The sequence below is a fragment of the Stigmatopora nigra genome, chromosome 9, assembly GCF_051989575.1.
Source record: "Stigmatopora nigra isolate UIUO_SnigA chromosome 9, RoL_Snig_1.1, whole genome shotgun sequence".
Classification (NCBI taxonomy): domain Eukaryota; kingdom Metazoa; phylum Chordata; class Actinopteri; order Syngnathiformes; family Syngnathidae; genus Stigmatopora; species Stigmatopora nigra.
Genome location: NC_135516.1, coordinates 4,147,822 through 4,167,017, shown reverse-complemented (window position 1 = coordinate 4,167,017; position 19,196 = coordinate 4,147,822). Strand labels below are relative to the sequence as shown.

Genomic DNA, 19,196 nt, shown 5'->3' with positions numbered 1-19,196 from the left:
GCATATGGCAGATGGCTTGTGTTATACGTTGCATGCTGCCCTGTTAAACAAACAAAAAAAGCACACCACGGTCTGTTTAGGAAAAGGGCAAAAGTGAGACGTGCAGAGCGACAACAAAAGAACAGCCGAGGGATAATCTGACACGGATAACAGATTTCAGAAATTCATGTGCTAAATTGTGCGCATTCAGGATGAAAATTTCGCACTACCTCAACATTTGGGAATGATTCACAGGCCTACAATTTGGTTTGATTACCAATTGTGTATGAATGCAGCAATGATCTTATTTCTTAATATTTTAAAGGGGCAAACGATTACATTACAAGGTCAAATAGATCTATCTACTGCACAGCTTTCCCTCCTGAGGGTCATTGCTGTCTGTGCAAGAACCTTCCAGCTAAATTTTGTGTTAAGAAGCACCATATAGACCCTGAACTTGATGCAGTTTATTTGTATGGCACATTTAAAAAAAAATAACAACCTGCTTCAATAAGTGGTCAATGTGTTTTTTTCAGGACCAATACCAATTATTAGTGGTTAAAGGCTGATAACTTATACTTGGTCCTGATATTTATTTGCAGTAAAATTGTTTTAAAAAATGGTGTAAAAAATATTAATGCAAACCTTGATTTTGATAGAAATGTATAAAATCACACGGATGAATGGATGGATGGATATACACAGTAGTACCTCTAATTACAAAATTACTTGGATCTTTTTTGTATCTTAAATCACTCATTTGCTTATAAAAAAATTCCGTAACCTGGAAATGTCGTACCTAGAGGCATTCGTAAGTACAGTATGACTGTACTAAAGAAATGAAAAAGTCAAAATGATCGACATATTCTTCAACTGTTTGCTGTTGGTCGGGAAGATCAACTCATCATGGACGTTAAATTTGCTTGTTATGCTTGCATGGGCTTTTATGGGTACTCACACATCTCTAAACAGTGAGTCTATATAGAGATCTCTGTTTATCTAATCTATTAGGCTCCATTCAGGGGGCAGGTTTTGGATTTTGTTTTTAAACCGCAATTTAGAGTGTCCGATCATCCTACCATGCGTTTTTGGAAGGTGGGAGGAAATCAAAGTACCCGGAGGAAACCCACGCAGGCCCGGGGAGAACATCCAAATTCCACACAGGTGGACCAACTTGGATTTGAATCCAAGACTCCAGAGCTTTGAGGCCAATGCACTAACCACTCACCACACCAGGCTGGTCTAAACCAGGAATATGTATTTTTTAAATTACTCAGTCTTTCAAAAATAATGTAAAAACTGAATTAGTTTGTCGTCTTTTCAGTGTTTGTTTGTACCTGTGCTTGTCGGTGGGCCTCACCACTCAATGTAAATTCTCATAGTATAATGCAATTTTATTCATATATATAAATTATCCTAACTTTAATAAGGAATGCAGTGTAGCACATTTTACAAAATGGCAGGATGTAATATATTGATGGTTATGCGGGTTAATTCTCAGTCACGAGTTGAGTGATGGGAGTATTACGCACAGCACAATTGTATGCAGACAAAAATGTGGCCTTACCACATTTTATTTGGCCTTGAGATAATAGGATTTACCCTTACTGAAGAGAAAAGCTTTTGGCACTCACTCACAGATAATCGCTAATTCTTCATCTTAAATTTATCTCACCATTCTGCACAATGCTTATGCGTGTGCGCGCCTGTGTGTGGGGGTGTGTTTATGACCACATGTGCTCTTAGCACAGTACACCTTTTCAAAACATGTATTCTTAGAAAAGCGGAAAGGCATCTTCATCTGGTGCCAGACTAACCGTCATTGCTGTGACATGCACTCTTACAATAGGTTGCATTGACCAAGTTACTCCTTTGACAGTGGAATGTGCACCCATATTGAATTGAATTGTTTTGTTTTCCTGATTGTATGGCTTCCTTTAAATTTACACAGTTAAAATGCTTGATTGATGCTTGATGTATTTGTCTAAATGGGCCACATTTGTTTTTGTTTTTTTATATTGTCTTTTGTTGGAAAGGAAAGGGTTTAAGGGAAGAGACAAAAGGGTAATATAATCACATAAGCTTTTAAAATAGATGCTAAAATAGTATGTAGCATTATAAAGTGGTCACAACTTCATTTCCAGAGAAGGACACACTTTGTGGAAGGGAAACATTTGCCAGTATTATGTTAAGGCAAGGTAAATTAAAAAAAAGGTTTTATTAATTTACAGTAAGGAAGCCATATTAATCATTTCAGGGACAGTGGTCACTACAGTGAGAGCTAGATGATGATTTCTGATCACTACTAGAGAATGTTTGTGTTAAAATTGTAATACTCTGTCACATTGTTATTCCAAGCACAATCAGGTAGATCCATATGTGCTAATGATGCCTACTTGTACATGGGAGTAGTTTTACATACTTGCCAGCCGTGTAGTGTGTGGAAATGATGCTGCACATGTAATGTGAGAGGGAACAGGGCCTATGCCCGCTATTCACGATGGCCTCCTGGACCGACTGGCCCATACCGAGAGGGCAAAAAATGTACAACTCCATGCACAAGGGCACAATCATGTCCCCCCTAAGGAGCCCGTACGGTAAATCCAATCTACAGGACAGGGTACATGCAAGTGTCCCATTGCACTTCCACAGGAATCCAGGAAAATACATAACTTTTACTAGGGATGTCTTGTTACTGACTTTTTGACTGCAAATCCAATCAGATTTTTCTCAAGATATGTTTTGACGACTCCAATCTGATGCCCATATTTTTAGACCAGTAAAAATAAGGCAAAATATAATGTACCCAGTAATTGTTAAATCGTTGTTAAATTGTTTGTCTTAAAGTCAAGAAATGCTCTCTATACAAATATTACACAATGCTACACAATGCAATACATAGACAGATTTATTTGCTGATTGGATCCAATCTTGTGACCCAATCTGATACTGGCCAGGACTAAAAAACAAAAATAGTGGTATCAGGTTGCGTTCCGTCAGAGATAATGTTCTACTTTAGGATCCCCATTAAAAAGAAAACAAACAAACAATAATGTTTAATCTTATATTGTCATTTTGACTGTTAGTTTTTCCTGACTTCTGCTCAATGACCTGAGCAATTTGTTGCTGACGCAGCTCTTGCAGAATTCCACCTGCTAGACTAGAGCGGTATTTATTTATTTTTTGACACAGATAAGCATTTCATTAACCTGCTGTAAACCACCAAAACCCCACACTAAATGTTGATCCTGTGGAACCCCCCTCCCATTTAACTCTTGCAACAGAATAGAAAAAAATCAAGTAATCAATTCAGTGAAAACATGACAAATGAGTCTGTGTAGTTAGTGTGTGCTTGGGTGTGTCTGTGTGTTAGGATAGAGGCTGCTGGGAAATCACAAATGAAACAATCCTGTTATCGCATCAGCAAACACTGCAAAGAGAAGGGATGGATGACTGAATGATGGATAGATGCGTAGATGGATAGGCAGAGGGAGGAGATGATTTAGTGTGGCCAATGTGTATTTGTGCATATGCACGTCTGTTGTGCTCAGATAGATGGCTGATTGAATACAGGGCCATGTGGGTGTTTGTGTTAGTGCGGGCGTGCAAAGGGGTGCGGTGTTAACCTTGGAGCTGTCAGAACAGATGGGAGATGGGAAGGGCTGCAGGGGATATGTTTGCTGCTGGAGGGGGATGGAAACCAGGGCAGGGTTGCAAAGGAGCTGTGAAAAGAGGAAGAATTGATGACAGCGTTTGTGTGTCTGCTCGACATATTGGTCACATCAAAGTTTAGTGACTAATGTATACAAAAAATATTAAACATTAATATGTGTAGTATTCCTGAAGATAACATTCATCTTGTATTGATTGTTTTATTTTTAAGGGAGGTTTGTCATGCAGAGCAGCATTGTCTCTCTTTTGGCAAATGTGTAAGATTTTGAGGTGTAAATTCGAGTAAATGACAAACGTGAATATGGAAATATAATACACTTATCAGTTTACTTTACACTTTTAGGTGGATATTCATTTAAAAATGAACTTTAAATACTTAATACTTAAATAGGTGTGCCTTTGTATGATATGTACCAAGAATTTGTAATACCCTGTTGTCTTTTACTATATACTAAATAATTACTATAATGCTGCACAGTTTTAAAATCCTGCAGCTAAAGTTAATTCAAAGAAGTACATTTAGTTTGGGGAAGAGATATAGTATGCATTGTGTTTTGTGGAACCATGCAGAAAATAGAATTAATCGAAGATTTATTTGCAGTTTGAAATCAGGAGTGGGCTCGGCTTGTCTGTAGGGAGGCATTAGCTGAATAAGACTGCTGTCTATTTAAACGTGTGTGTGTGTGTGTGTGTGTGTGTGTGTGTGTGTGTGTGTGTGTGTGTGTGTGTGTGTGTGTGTGTGTGTGTGTGTGTGTGTGTGTGTGTGTGTGTGTGTGTGCGTGCGTGTGTGTGTGTGGGCGCACGTACATATACTTTGGCTCGCCGCCCAGCTTCATTCCCCCAGCTGATTAGGGTTAATGGCCTATGAGCGTGAGGAATTATCCTGACTCTTCATTGGCTGATTTGCTGCTGAGTGGGCGGGTTTTCCAGCAAGTGACAGATGGCGCCGTTGTGTTTGCAATTGTGGATGTACAATAGAAAGATTTACAATAGCATTTTTTTCTTCCCCTCCGTTTAACCACTCAACACTCACCTTTGGGTTCCTCAGTATTTTATTCTATTTTCTTGTATATAGAAATCTTTACAAGACTTTTAAGAACATTGTAGAATTTAGTCAATTTGCACTACCTTTTATTGAAGATATAAGAAAAAGACATCTTAATTGGGCCTCAAATGTTGCATGACAAAATATGTATATATATGTAACTGATTGTCAGTGCAAGCACACACACACACACACCTGCAACACAACACACAACAAAAGCATGATGCAGTGCACAGAACTGTGCTCTTTTCAACTGAGGTTTAGAACATCATTGTACTTGGCCACACTTTCAGTATGTAAACATCACACTCATAAATCAATTCTGTTCAAATCAGTGTAGCCAAACTAAACCACCAATTTATGACCAAACATTAGATCTGTTTTGTGGATGTATGTTCCTGAAATAAGTCTCAACTTGCAAACACAACTGCTTTCTTTTTTTTTAAAACTTATATTAGTTGTGCCTTTACAAACTCAATCGGAGAGGCTTTGTGTGTTTTATGTTGTGTGTACATGTATGAGGACTGTCAGATGCAGCATAGTTTTTTTCATTTTCTTTTTTTTTTTTAATCAAGTGTCAGTGCATCCCCATCTGCCGAAGACACAGTGTCTCTTAACCACACATCGAGGGCCACTCCTATTTGCGAGTACCACATTAACAAGGACTCTTTTATGAACAAACAAAGACAACGATTATGTGATTGGGATCATTGATCAGCAAAAACATTTAGGGTAATCTCAGTGATCAATAGTGATGGTTAATTTCTCTATCAAATATGGTGTAAATGTTTACAAAAACCAGTCAGTCGATCTTTTCCTGCTCCTCTTCTGCTCGAAAAACATTGAAAACAAAATGAATAAACGTGAAGCCGAGCTCTCATCTCAATAAAATCATAACTTTGAAGTATGCTCTCAAAATGAGCCTATTATAAGAAAGAAAAGTGGCTGAATTGTTCACAACATTAGCTAGAGTCAAGCTTTTTTGTTCACGATCCAGTTTCAGTACAGATGATATAATATTATCAGTTGAATTACAATATCTTTTTAAAAGTTGTTTTTTTACTTCTCATATAACTTTATAATAGATGTTAAATTAAGTTGAGAAAGTTTAAAAACATAATAAGTCTAATAATAATACATTTAAAAAATATATAATGATCAAATATAATATAAAATGGAAATTAGCAACAGCAGGCATTTATTATATAAAAAAATAAAGGTATAATACTTTTATATCATAGGCATCAAGGGCCCAGTCTACCGGTGTTTCTTTTAGCCTCGGGTGAAGCCGGGCTAACACAGTCATGCCTTGAGATACGAGTTTAATGCGTTCTGGGATTGAGCTCGAATGTCGATTTACTCTGTTTCAAATCAATGTTTCCCAGTATATTACAATGGGAAAACTTTTTTTCATTGGTTGTAATTCATCATCTACTAACAGAGTAACAAATAAGTAGTGGTTATGATGTTTAACAATAAAATGAGGCATTATTCAATATTAACGGGGAGTTCGCGGATGAGTAAGAGAGAGACTTGACGGATGTGCTCGTAACTTAACATAAACTTTAAATTTAACTTAGATAAACTTGGATTCCTATACCCACACAAAGTATTAACCTTACTGTACACTAAATTTAATCCTTGTGCAATAACCAAGGCAAATAGGTCAATTTATTCCACCGTGGCTTTCGAGGCGAACTTTCTGCATACATATGGCTGTCTCGAATGCTCGTATCTGAAAATGTGTGTTTAATTTTACGGTACATTTTTGCTTGGAATTTTACTTGTATCTCAAATTCCTCGTATGTCGGGGTACTTGTGTGTCAAGGTATTATTGTAATCAAATTAATTGATAAATTTGAGTTCATCACTTGATGTTTTTACTTTTAAAATCCAATTTCACTCTTGTTTATCTACTCTGCTTGCTATAACCAAAAGGCTGCAAGCACACTGTAGCTCTTTTACATGAGCACTGCAAATGATGTCAAAGTGACAACTTATCTTACTCGTCTAACGACTACGTAGTGTTCAAATTGGCAAATAACAACCAACATAACTTATCCTTAAGAATAAGGGTGAGCATTGCCAAAGACATGTTGCCGAACTAGATGTTGCAAAAACAGTGATTTCTTGACTTGTTGTAAACCTCCACGGAAATGTTTTTTTTTTTTTACCTATTTCTATTATTTCTGTGGAATTTAACATTCATTAACCCGGGGGCAAATTTTTAGAAAGACTCATGTTTTCATTCTTTTCTCTTTTTGTGTTACTAAAGAAAAACACTGTGCAGTACTCCAGTATTTTGGAGAAAAATAATGACTAAATGCAACTGCATCGTTGATTGTTTTGCTTCTCTAATCCAAACCACTAATGGCTCCTCAATTAGAACGTCAGAGGTAACTTTTTTTATGGACAGGATTTCCTGTCACAAAATAAATCACACTTACAAAATGCATTTGAAAGTAGGTCTTTTGAAGATGTCATATTTTTTAGACTCTGTCTGGTCATGTGTTTGGACACAGTAACATGGGAGGTTCCTAAGATACTTCCTCTTTCACTTCATGCATCTGATTTCTTGCCCACATTTTTTCTCTGCGTCATTCTTTCACTTAACCTTGCTAATCTTGCACATTTATGGAAAAAAGGCACCACCCTCTATTGTCACTGTGGCGTCTGACAGATGCAAAGACAGCTGTCTGCTAACGATAAATATATTGCTCATAAGATTAGCTATTTTTCGCGTTGGTAAACCTACCAAGCCTGTTGCCTGTTCTTCTGAATTTGATTGTTTCACCACATGTGGACCACATGTAAATAATACTTTCAGGAATAAAGTAAAATATGTTCTAATTGTTATCTATGTTAATATGATACAACCATTGAACCTACAGCACATCAAGTAATCCTTTCAATTGTATGCATTTTAGCAATGCACTATTCATTTGAAGTTGTTTCATTAATACAGTATTAACAAATTTTGGGCTGCCAATCTTAAAGCGGGTTCTTACGTTTTACTGGTTTTAGAAGATAATGTATCTTACTCAAAAAGTGGCAAAGCTTCTGCCTTTAAAAAGAAAAAAAACTCTCTCCCCTCGCCTACCAGGAAGTTTTCCCCAAATGGGAAATGCACTGCAAAAAGATATTTCATTGTAGCAAAATAACCTCCTAGTGTTACTCATTTTAAGAAGACTGGAGCAGCAGCAAAAAAAAAGGGGAACTGAGAAAATTCTGTCTATTTTGTGTTGCCGAAACAACTTCACCATGACAGCGGATCTTCATAGTCACATTCAAGAGAATTAGTCTTGCATCCAAAAGACATCTCATCTTACTCTTGGATGTTCTTTCACCGTCAGAAGTAAAATGTCAGGAAAACTAATATAAGTTTTGAAATAAAATATTGCCTTTTAGTGGCATTCATTTTCCGTATCGCGCTATCCTCAAAAGGGTCTCGGGTGCGGGAGAACGTCTTTAATTGAGGGCCACCCAATCGCAGGGCACAATTAGACGGACAGCCATTCATGCTCACAGTCATACCTATGGCCTATTTATTGAATGTCTGGAATGCACCCAATTGTCCATTTACCTACAATAAAGGTGCGATTTATAGTCTGGATTATTTTTTTCTGGCCCAAAGATTGCTAAAAGTACAAAAATATTTTGTCATCAACCTTACAACTTTTTTTTAAACTCCTCCTTAACTCTTAGCTTCCTTGTGTGTACTCACAACATTTAGTATGAAAAGCCTGTTGAGAGGTTTTGCCATTGAGATGGCTTAACAAGCCCGTATGATTCATTGCGACCATGCTGGCCCATACTCCAGAATTTAATTCTGGCACTGGATTTTGGGACCGGGTGATGATTTGGGACAGGTTTGTGTGGATTTGTGAAAACGGGATTTTCACACAATTCCCCCTGCTATTACCAAAAATAAGCCTGTCAGTGCATTTCACTTTACTCAAATTTCATCCCCAATGTCTTAGTTCCTTCTGGCATTCTGGCTCTAGATCAAGGGTGTTAATTTAATTTTGGTTTGCGCACCACATTCCCTGCAATCTAACAAAAGCACTACCAGTACTAGCACCACTACTAAAGCGTCCCTCCATTTCTGACAATGTTATTTCTTTGGCCTTTGCTATGACGTAAATCTTCTAAAAATGAAAAGCATCAATAAACTGCTGTGATGCCTTTATTTTCAATCACTGCAAAAGAAATACACCAACTTAAATTTTTTTCTTCTTCCTTTTGTCTTGTGCAGGTTTTCACCTCAGTGGAACGGTAACCGAACCGGCCACCCCATCAGAGCCAGAGATCACATACAAGGTGGCCATTAGCTTTGATCGTTGCAAGATTACTTCTGTGACGTGTGGTTGTGGAAATCGAGACATTTTCTACTGCGCCCATGTGGTGGCGCTGTCTCTGTACAGGATCCGCAAGCCTGAACAGGTGCAGTATACACATTTTCAGTTCAACACCACACAGCTGTATTAATATCACACTTGAAAAGCAACCACAACATTTTAATTCTTCAATTATTGAATGTGATTAATCATGCTGGAAACAAAAAAGTATCACAAATTCAGCTACACACATTAGTTTGTAAACATACCTAGAATATACCTACCAAATTTCGTTTTGATATGTCCCTGAATAACTGAGGAGTAGAAATTTTAAATCCACAATTATGTCATCTAATTGATAAAAAAAATCAAATATCAGACTCTAAAAATCGATCTGTATACAAAGTGCTTGCTTTAAAATACCTCCCAAATTTCATTTTTAATCATTATGATCCAACCACAATTACCAAAGAGAGAAGAGCAATTTTAGTTAGTGTCCTCACTAAAAACAAATTTAGTGAGTCATTGAAGTGGTCTTACAATAACTGTAATTATGCTGTCTCCCCCCCCCCCCCCCCTGTGTGTTATATGAAAATTAACTTTTTTGTATCTAGATTATGACATATTCATTATGCCACTACATGGCACCCCCCAAGTCTGCATTTTTATCCTTGCTACATAAATTACAAAAAACAATAGACTGCAGCAAATGTTTTGGGTAAATTGAGGTATACATTGGTATTTAATGGAGTCATTTTGATTATCTAAATGTTTGCAGGTAAAACTTCGGTTACCCATCTCAGAGACATTGTTCCAAATGAACAGAGATCAACTGCAGAAGCTGGTCCAGTACCTGATTACAGCACACCACACAGAGGTCCTGCCTACAGCTCAGAAACTGGCTGATGAGATCCTTTCATCCAATTCTGAAATCAACCAGGTTCACGGTGCGGCATATTTTAGGTCATTTGTCATGTGTCTGTTATGAGAGGAATGTACTTTTTTTTTTAAAAGTAGCAGACTTAGTGTTGCAAGGCAATATAAGTATCTGCCTGAAGAGCTGAGATACATTGGCTTGCAAGTTTTGGACCTCTTAGTTCAATTTGTATTGGAATTTTGGAGGTGTATGAATAGCTAAATTCTTTTTCACGCAATTGATTTGTAGTTTTGCCAAAGAAAAGTATCTACTATATAGCCCAGGGTTGCTCAACCCTTCTTTTCTCAAGAACTACTTTCCACGCCATAACTATGTCGAATCAGTCTGATTCAAAGCATTACCATATGTAATAAACTGGGTACATTTCACATTTGCCTTTATGTCCCAAAATAACATTAAGCATCTATTTGCCTCATATCGCCTACACTGCAAAATTTAAAAAGTTTTTTAGGCTAATCCACCACCGGGTTATCACGAAATTATCAGTATGCTATCATACATTGGTTGCTGGATGGAGTGGGAAAGAGCCAGTAAATTCGATTTTGTATTGTGTAGGTTGAGGACGTCAAGTCCCTGCCCTAACCTCAACCATGCCCCTTCTTGGGTGTTGTAAAACACCCTCATTGGTACATGATCTCATTTTACGTGACATGCAAAGACACAAACATATACATTTGAATCCAGTTACCCTTTGTCTCACTGCCCATCATGGCCAGGAATGCCCTCTCACGACTAAATACATTTTGGCTGTCCACACGGCAAATTCCTTGCTCCTTCCGGTAGAGTGAGTAAAAAAGCCTTTAAAGTTGACATTTCTTCAGTTCAGTGTATCCACATCACGCTTCCTGTCTGTGTTTAACAAGAGATTGAGTCATGGGGCTGTTGATCCATCAGGATGGCTTTGATTGTGGAATGCTGGTTTGTGTTTCCTGCAGCCAGATTTGGAAACAGTGTGGGTTTAGTTCATCTATTTTCTTGATCAAAGCATCCCCTCAACCCCTCTTGTTCCCTCCAAATCTGTTTTAACCCACACATTTAGTGTAGAACAGAATAAATTGGAAAGGAAAAATAAGTCGTATGGCATACGTCTTCTTGAAGACAAAGGAAAACAATCCTCAATTCTGCATTTTGTTTGGTTCAGTTTGCAGACTTAAGAAAATCATATATGAGCTAAGAAAGTTTGACATTTATTTCCCATTCTCATTCTGTTAATAAAAATGTTTAGATGCAGAGAACATGACATGATTGATACAAGTGATACACACATTCTTCATTATGGATCATGTATTTTTCTATTTTTTTTTGTAACCATTTCTCATGTAAAGAGTCACACATGATGACCTGCTATTCATAAGCATGTTTCTTTCAGGTGCTCCCGATCCAACTGCCGGCGCAAGCATTGATGATGACAACTGCTGGCATTTAGACGAAGATCAAGTTAGGGAACAAGTGAAGCAGTTTCTTTCCCAGGGAGGATACTATGGCTCTGGAAAACAGCTCAATTCTATGTTTGCTAAGGTGCTTTTTGCTTTGTATCTCTTAGTAACATGTTCTGTTTAATTGTTTGGTACATGCACAATGGTAGATCTCAGTGCATTTTAAGTCTTGAAAATATTATCCATTACCATATGTGCCATAGGAAATCTTTATTATAGCATTCATAACAACTTCCTCTTTGAAAGTAGTACTTAGCAAGCATAGTGAACATACAGGAAGCACCATATAAAGCTATAATAATGCAATGTATTTGTTTCGGAAGTTCTGAAATATTATATTATTACTGTATCTAGAAACACTGGAGTTTCTTTCCAATTATGAAAAAGAGTTGTTGCATTTTATCATCAATAACTATTATGAACTAAACATTTTTAAATGATAAATGGTGTTTCCCGAATGATTTCAACAATTGCTGCTTGGAATGATTATATATATTTTTATATTAATCACGACTTAAATACTATGCTGCCAAAGCTTACATCGATTTAGATTTTTCTCAACACAAAATGTCAAACCCACAAAAGCTACTGTAAATGGAAATGTCTAGTTTAAATATTAACAGGTATTTAATGTGGCTAAATAGATGTGAAAAATATTCAGCCTATTTACAAGATTTAAAAAAAAAGACATCCCCCTTTCCTCCCTCTTGACTATGAAAATGACCACACTAGACAGTGAAAAATAAATTGCTGTGTTAATTTAAAAAAAAAACTTTGTTATTTCCCTTAATTTAAACATCCCATACATGAGGGAATGTACACGATACCATTTACTAATTTTGAGAATTTTTCCTTTTTCTTTTTCTTATTTTTTGACCTGTTTAGGTGCGAGAGATGTTAAGAATGCGTGACTCCAATGGTGCCCGGATGCTGACTCTCATAACAGAACAGTTTATGGCAGACCCTCGTCTATCATTATGGAGACAACAAGGCACTGGCATGACAGATAAATGCAGGCAACTTTGGGATGAGCTGGGTTAGTACGGACGTGAAAAATCGACCAAGGATTTTATTAAAAAGTAGTTTCTTATAGTTTAACTCAATTCTTCGTCTGTCCGTGTCTTTCCATTCACTCATAGCCTGGAGTGAATAATGAAGGCTTCAAATCAATAAAGCTGCTCAGTTTCGTTTCAATCAATGTGAGCATTTAGGAGGTCAATGAGAACACTTCCTAGTTGAGCTGGCGTGATCAGGATACACAACAGACAGAAATAACACCCAGCTACCTTTTTTTGCTGATACATATATATATATATATATATATATATATATATATATATATATATATATATATATATATATATATATATATATATATATATATATATATATATATATATATATATATATATATATATATATATATATATATATATATATATATATATATATATATATATATATATATATATATATATATATATATATATATATATATATATATATATATATATATATATATATATATATATATATATATATATATATATATATATATATATATATATATAGTGTGTGTATATATTATATATATTATATACACATACATACACACACACGTGGGTGTGTGTTTCTGTATATATATATATATATATATATATATATATATATATATATATATATATATATATATATATATATATATATATATATATATATATATATATATATATATATATATATATATATATATATATATATATATATATATATATATATATATATATATATATATATATATATATATATATATATATATATATATATATATATATATATATATATATATATATATATATATATATATATATATATATATATATATATATATATATATATATATATATATATATATATATATATATATATATATATATATATATATATATATATATATATATATATATATATATATATATATATATATATATATATATATATATATATATATATAGTGTGTGTATATATTATATACACATACATACACACACACGTGGGTGTGTGTTTCTGTTGGTTTGTGCAATATTTGAAATCATCAATGCATCTACAACAAATTGTTGACCTGACTGTCCTAGGTGCTTTGTGGGTGTGTGTGGTGCTAAATCCCCACTGTAAGAGTGAAGAAAAAAGCAGTTGGCTCAAGCAGCTGAAGAAATGGAGTGACATGGATGTGTGTCCGTTGGAAGATGGCAACTATGGTAGCGAGCTCCCAAATATCACCAACGCTCTGCCACAGAGCAACCTCGCCCAGGGTCAGTATACAACACAAATACAATAAACAGTCCATCAAGCTCTTTAGCCATTATTCGAGTCAGACTATCGGAGAAATAAAACCAATATGAGTATGAATACAGAAGCTTTGAAGCACAAAACGCTCCAGGGTTAGCTTTTGACACACTTTTATTTTTTAAGTACAAAAAATGTAAGGACAAAATTGGAAAAACTGTTCACTGATATTCGAGTTGCGTTCAAGACCTGATCCAAAAAAGTGATGCTTGGATTTAAAATTCAAAAAACACCATAATAAAAAGGCATTGTCGAAGTAAAAAATACAAATAAAAACATGAGGGGGGTCTCTGGACCAAAACAAGTTACTTTAACAGCATTACAAGCACAATAATATCTAAACTGCCATGCCCACAATGGTATTTTACATTCCTATTTCATATTTATTTAAGTGGTGATTTTCCGATGCCGATACGGAATGGATTTTGTCACAAGATGGGATCCGATCCAGTATTAGCGTGTGTTTCCAGTACTATCAACCTTTTCGACTGCAGTAAATCAAACCACTAATCAAATATATCTAGTTAGTGGGACAATTCTCTTATGAAACTAACAATGGTAACAGAGCACCATGTAAAGAGGGCATTTCTTGAGGAGGTACCACCATGGCTCACTTTAATAACAAAAACATGCATTTGTCATGTAATACTGGAAGAAAAACCCTAGAACCATATCCATATTGGATCAGAATTGGCAAAACATATCTTTAAAAAAAAAGATCAAATCGGAAGTTAAAAAAAAAAAATTCTGCATCGGGACATCCCTACTTACAAGATCATATCTCTGGTGTTGAATGTGTGTTGTGCTTGTCAGACTCTTTGTCCAGACCAAGAAGGACGGTATTCAGCCGAGCTGTAGAGGCTTGCAATCTCCACTGGCAGGGCAGCCACCTTCAGAGGATCATCAGCAGTGACTACTACATGTCTCCATCATACCAGAGGGATGAGGAGAGTCTGCTGTTTAATCCACAGGGACTGCCGCTCTGGCTGGGTACATACACATATGCACACCTACACTGTTACGCAATGAGTGATAGATGTCAAAAAATGCTCGTATTAAGTGAGTTTAACAAAGTTAATGGCACTGTTGAACAAATCGAAATGACTGCATTCTCCTTCAAGCCTGTGTTGTCAATGTTTAACCAGCCTTCGACCATCATCAGAAGGAAGGCATATTTGGGAAATTTCATTGTCACAATAGCAAGAGGGTGGGAATACAGAGAGAGGAAAATACATTTTAGACATAAATAAATAGGTAATACATGCGTTAATAAATAAATAAATAAAAATGTTGCTTAATTGTGTTTGTTCACATCTAAAATGCCTCAACATCAGTTTAAACACTGAAAAATGCTTTGTTTGCTTTATATGAAATGTAATTTATTATGTTAAATTGGGTTATATTGGTAAAGGCCATTGGAATAAAGTAAATCGTTTCCTGGCCAACCACAATATTGAAAAATATTTTTATCCAAAGAATTAATATATTGAAATTTGTATTGGTTCAATAATTAAACTAGCAGACAAAATGGAGAAAACAAACAGTAATTTTGATGACACTCAGAAAAGTTTATGCAATAAATGTTTTATGGATTTGATGTTATAACCCAGGTATTAGGGAAAAAATAATGTGTGCGGTTAAATCTGCTTTTCACATTTTTTTGTAAGAGTATTCAACGCCAAAATAGTGTGAGTGTATAAATTTGTTTTCACTTTGTCTCTTTTCAATCACACAGACCACGTACCGACTGCCTGTGCTCGTGTAGACGCCTTGCGTTCCCACGGTTACTCAAGAGAGGCCTTACGATTAGCTGTGGCCATCATCAACACACTCCGACTCCTGCAGCAGCGCGAGATGGACATCTATAAACACCAAAAGAAAGGTACCCACACACACAAACTGATTATCACTATCCGTCGTTACAGTATCTTTTAAGGACAACTTCAATAACATGAGGCTGTTTATTCTGATTTTGTCATTATCTCAGAGCTTCTCCAAAGGGGTGTGACGACCACCACTAATCTCGAGGGTTGGGTTGGACATCCTCTGGACCCGATTGGCTGCCTTTTTACTACACTCACTGAAACATGCCGGGTCGATGACGACAGCACTATGGACACTGGAGGTACAAATAATTAACTCGAACTGAGTTCCAGTGAAGTTCAAGTAAAAATTTGGTGGTATTATCCAAAATCATATCGTCGATTCTACTTGCACAACCAGGCATGTTTCTTAGCATATCAATTGTCACTAAACCTTCAACTGACTGTTAAACCAAAATATCCTTTTCTTTAGTGTTTTTATTCCAATTCATTCAATATACAGTAATACCTTTCATTTCAAGTAATTCACTGTCAAAAACTAGCCTGTAACAAGAACACTTTGACAGTAAACAGCCACAACTCTAATTGGTGACTCTTCAGTCATTAATTATGTATCTATTACGTATTACTGTAATGGTAAGGTAACGAATGGATGTTTATTTATTTTTCAGAAATAATATTTTTTATGCCTGCCTCTGTTTTATTCGTCCTGGAAGACTGTTTTGTATTTACTCACACCAACTTATCATTATCTTTATCAGTGAGTTTAACCTGTGGACCCTTGCTTACAAGCCAATGCATCACTCTATACAACCCTGTTAAGGTTTAAAGCAAACGGAAAATGAGTCATGTGATGTTTAGAGCATTGGCACTGAATCAAATGAAAATGTTTTGCTATGTTGACAAAAGTCAAACATTTTCTTTTTATTGGTTTATTTATATCACTGACTTCACAACAACTACCTATCTAATGCTTTTCCACCATCTATTAGAGGGTGAGCCCAGACGTCCCGTCTACCACCATGTTCCAGTGTGGGGCAATCATGATGGAAGGGAGTCATACTTGACTTTAGCTTTAGAGGTGACGTTGATGGGTATGGGCCAACAAAGGATAATGCCAGAAGGCCTCTACGCGCAGGATAAGGTATGAACACAGACAATTTGGCTCCACCGTGTCGATGAGTGATAAATCGGCTGTCTATAGAATGCTGCTGGCTATAACGACTCATGCCAAATTATGATATGGATTTCTAGATTAAAACGTGGGAAAGAAACAATTTAAAATCTACTTTTGCATGCCTAAACGTCTTAATCCAGTGCTGTCTTTTGATCGGAAAAAATTACAACAACAATCAAGTGTATCACTCATTGGCAACTATTGAACTTCCTAATATGGTGGCGTGCATAACAATGTGTGAATAAAGTAAAATCCAGGAACATAATTTGGTCCATTAAAATTCATCAAACTGTACAATTTTGTCTTTGAACCATAATTTAAAAATGCTGTCATGTGAAACCATATACCATAATTACATTTTGTTCTTTATTTAAAACTACCAAACTAAGTACATTTTGTAAGCTCTAATAGGCAAAGTTATTTTTCCTGTTTTTGTAAGTAATGGCTATTCATCAAAATAAGAGAAACTTGTGGAATGTGTAACACTTTAATTTTGTGTGATGTCTTGCTTCTCAGGTGTGCCGTAATGAAGAGCAAATTGTTACAAAACTCCAAGAGCTGGAGCTAGATGAAATGCTGGTCCAAACTCTCCAGAAACAGGCCATACAATTACTTGAAGGTACAATAGTACAATTCTACAGAAAAAAGTAAAATCACTAACAAATAATACATAATAATAATAATAATTTTAAAAAATCCTCTTTTGTCCAAGCAGCTGGTCCATTCAGCGGTCTCGGTGAGGTCATCCACAGAGAGAGTGTTCCTATGCACACATTTGCCAAGTACCTCTTTTCTGCACTGCTACCGCATGATGCAGATCTGGCATATAAGGTGGCTCTCCGTGCAATGAGGTAGGACTCCTTACCAGATGTACGTGTGACTTTTATTTTTATTTTTGGTCAATTGAAAGTGAAAGTGAATGTAAGCCTTTTGTATTTTACGATTATATAATACAATGTACATTAGCATTACAAAATATGCAGACTCACTTTTTATCTGAGCTGGATAATTTCACATTGACTTTAAAATGATCATTTAAAGGAAACGATGATGATTTTATGTAAGAGATCTATATGATTTTGCTTAATTCATGTAAATGCTTATCGTGGTGTTGGATATTATCTTCCTGTGAAATATATGAAATTTAAATTATGCATTCTCTTTAGGTTGCCTGTTTTGGAGTCTTCTGCAGCCTCCGGGGATATCGGGCACGCTCATCATGGCATTTCCATAGTTCCTAGTAGGTATCCACGTTGGTTTACTCTGGGACACTTGGAGTCGCAGCAGTGCGAGCTTGCATCCACAATGCTAACTGCTGCTAAAGGTATTGTACAGTCCTAACTTTAATTACAGTGATACCTCTACTTACGAAATATTCAGGTTACGAAAGGCCTTGATGGGAAACCTTTTGATCCAAGATACGAAAAACAGTCCAAGTTAAGAAAACGTCAAACAAAATCAAACTTCCCCCAAAACACTTTCTCTCTGCATTTAAAAAAACAACAACTTTAAGCTGAATGTCCATGATGCCAGAACCGAGGTTAACGGGCTGTAGAAATGTAAAAGCCGGCCCGAAATGAGGTAGCAGCCACCGGTGGAGTATGAGCATGACCGTCAGACCAAAAGCCCACTTTGTGGGCAAATTTTCATCTTTTTTTGAGCCATGGTTGATCATCAGCGGTAAGTTCCTGATTTATGTGTTTTTGACCCTTGTTTATCACTAAGTTGTTTCTTGAGTTTTTCTGAGTGTGCACAGCATAATTCAGTTTTTAAATTGTGTTTACATGCGTATGTATCTTTAATCTTCTATTACTCGCAATTCCAGCACAGTGGAAATTCATTACAATGGCCTAATAAATCATTCTTATCTTTATTTCTCTTCTGCATACATTTATGTTTCATACAAAACAAAAAGTTGTATTAAAGAGTCTGAATTGAATTATGCCAATTCAATGTAAAATATGCTTCCACTTACAAAAACAAAACCAATTCTGTAACCAATTATTTTTCAAAGTAGAGGTACCAGTGTATTAGAAACAATGTCTCATGAAGGTGCAAATCAAAATTCATTCACAACCCTTTATCTCTAGGTGACATGTTGAGACTGCGAACAGTTCTGGAAGCCATCCAGAAAAACATCCACTCTTCTTCCTTAATATTTAAACTTGCCCAAGATGCCTTCAAGATAGCTACACCTGCAGACAGCCCACCTGATATAACTCTGCTCAACGTTGCCTTGGAGCTTGGACTTCAGGTTAGCATATGTGTGCATGTGTCTTGAATGTATTTCCATGTATGCATCTATGTAAGTGAGTCTTTAACACATTGAGAAAGACAAACTGTACTTCACTGAGGTCGTGGTTTTTTCATAGTTTAACAAAATAAATTAGTTACCTTTGCCGCAGTTTTTTCGTCTAAGATCCGAACAACTATAGACTACACAA

At 35.8% G+C, this 19,196-nt stretch overlaps 1 protein-coding gene across 2 annotated transcripts in view; it reads left to right on the top strand.

Moving 5' to 3' along the window:
* zswim5 (zinc finger, SWIM-type containing 5) overlaps window positions 1–19,196 on the top strand; it is a 36,917-nt gene that overhangs the window by 12,709 nt on the left and 5,012 nt on the right. The window contains exons 2-14 of one of the 2 annotated variants that reach the window (XM_077724477.1): window positions 8,952–9,139; window positions 9,812–9,980; window positions 11,340–11,488; window positions 12,292–12,442; window positions 13,542–13,718; window positions 14,566–14,742; window positions 15,488–15,634; window positions 15,740–15,877; window positions 16,568–16,719; window positions 17,269–17,371; window positions 17,468–17,603; window positions 17,919–18,076; window positions 18,843–19,006. In XM_077724477.1, the coding sequence (XP_077580603.1) occupies window positions 8,952–9,139; window positions 9,812–9,980; window positions 11,340–11,488; window positions 12,292–12,442; window positions 13,542–13,718; window positions 14,566–14,742; window positions 15,488–15,634; window positions 15,740–15,877; window positions 16,568–16,719; window positions 17,269–17,371; window positions 17,468–17,603; window positions 17,919–18,076; window positions 18,843–19,006 (2,009 nt within the window). Of the gene's footprint in view, window positions 1–8,951; window positions 9,140–9,811; window positions 9,981–11,339; window positions 11,489–12,291; window positions 12,443–13,541; window positions 13,719–14,565; window positions 14,743–15,487; window positions 15,635–15,739; window positions 15,878–16,567; window positions 16,720–17,268; window positions 17,372–17,464; window positions 17,604–17,918; window positions 18,077–18,842; window positions 19,007–19,196 lie in introns of both variants that reach the window. The other variant, XM_077724476.1, reaches the window with a different exon arrangement.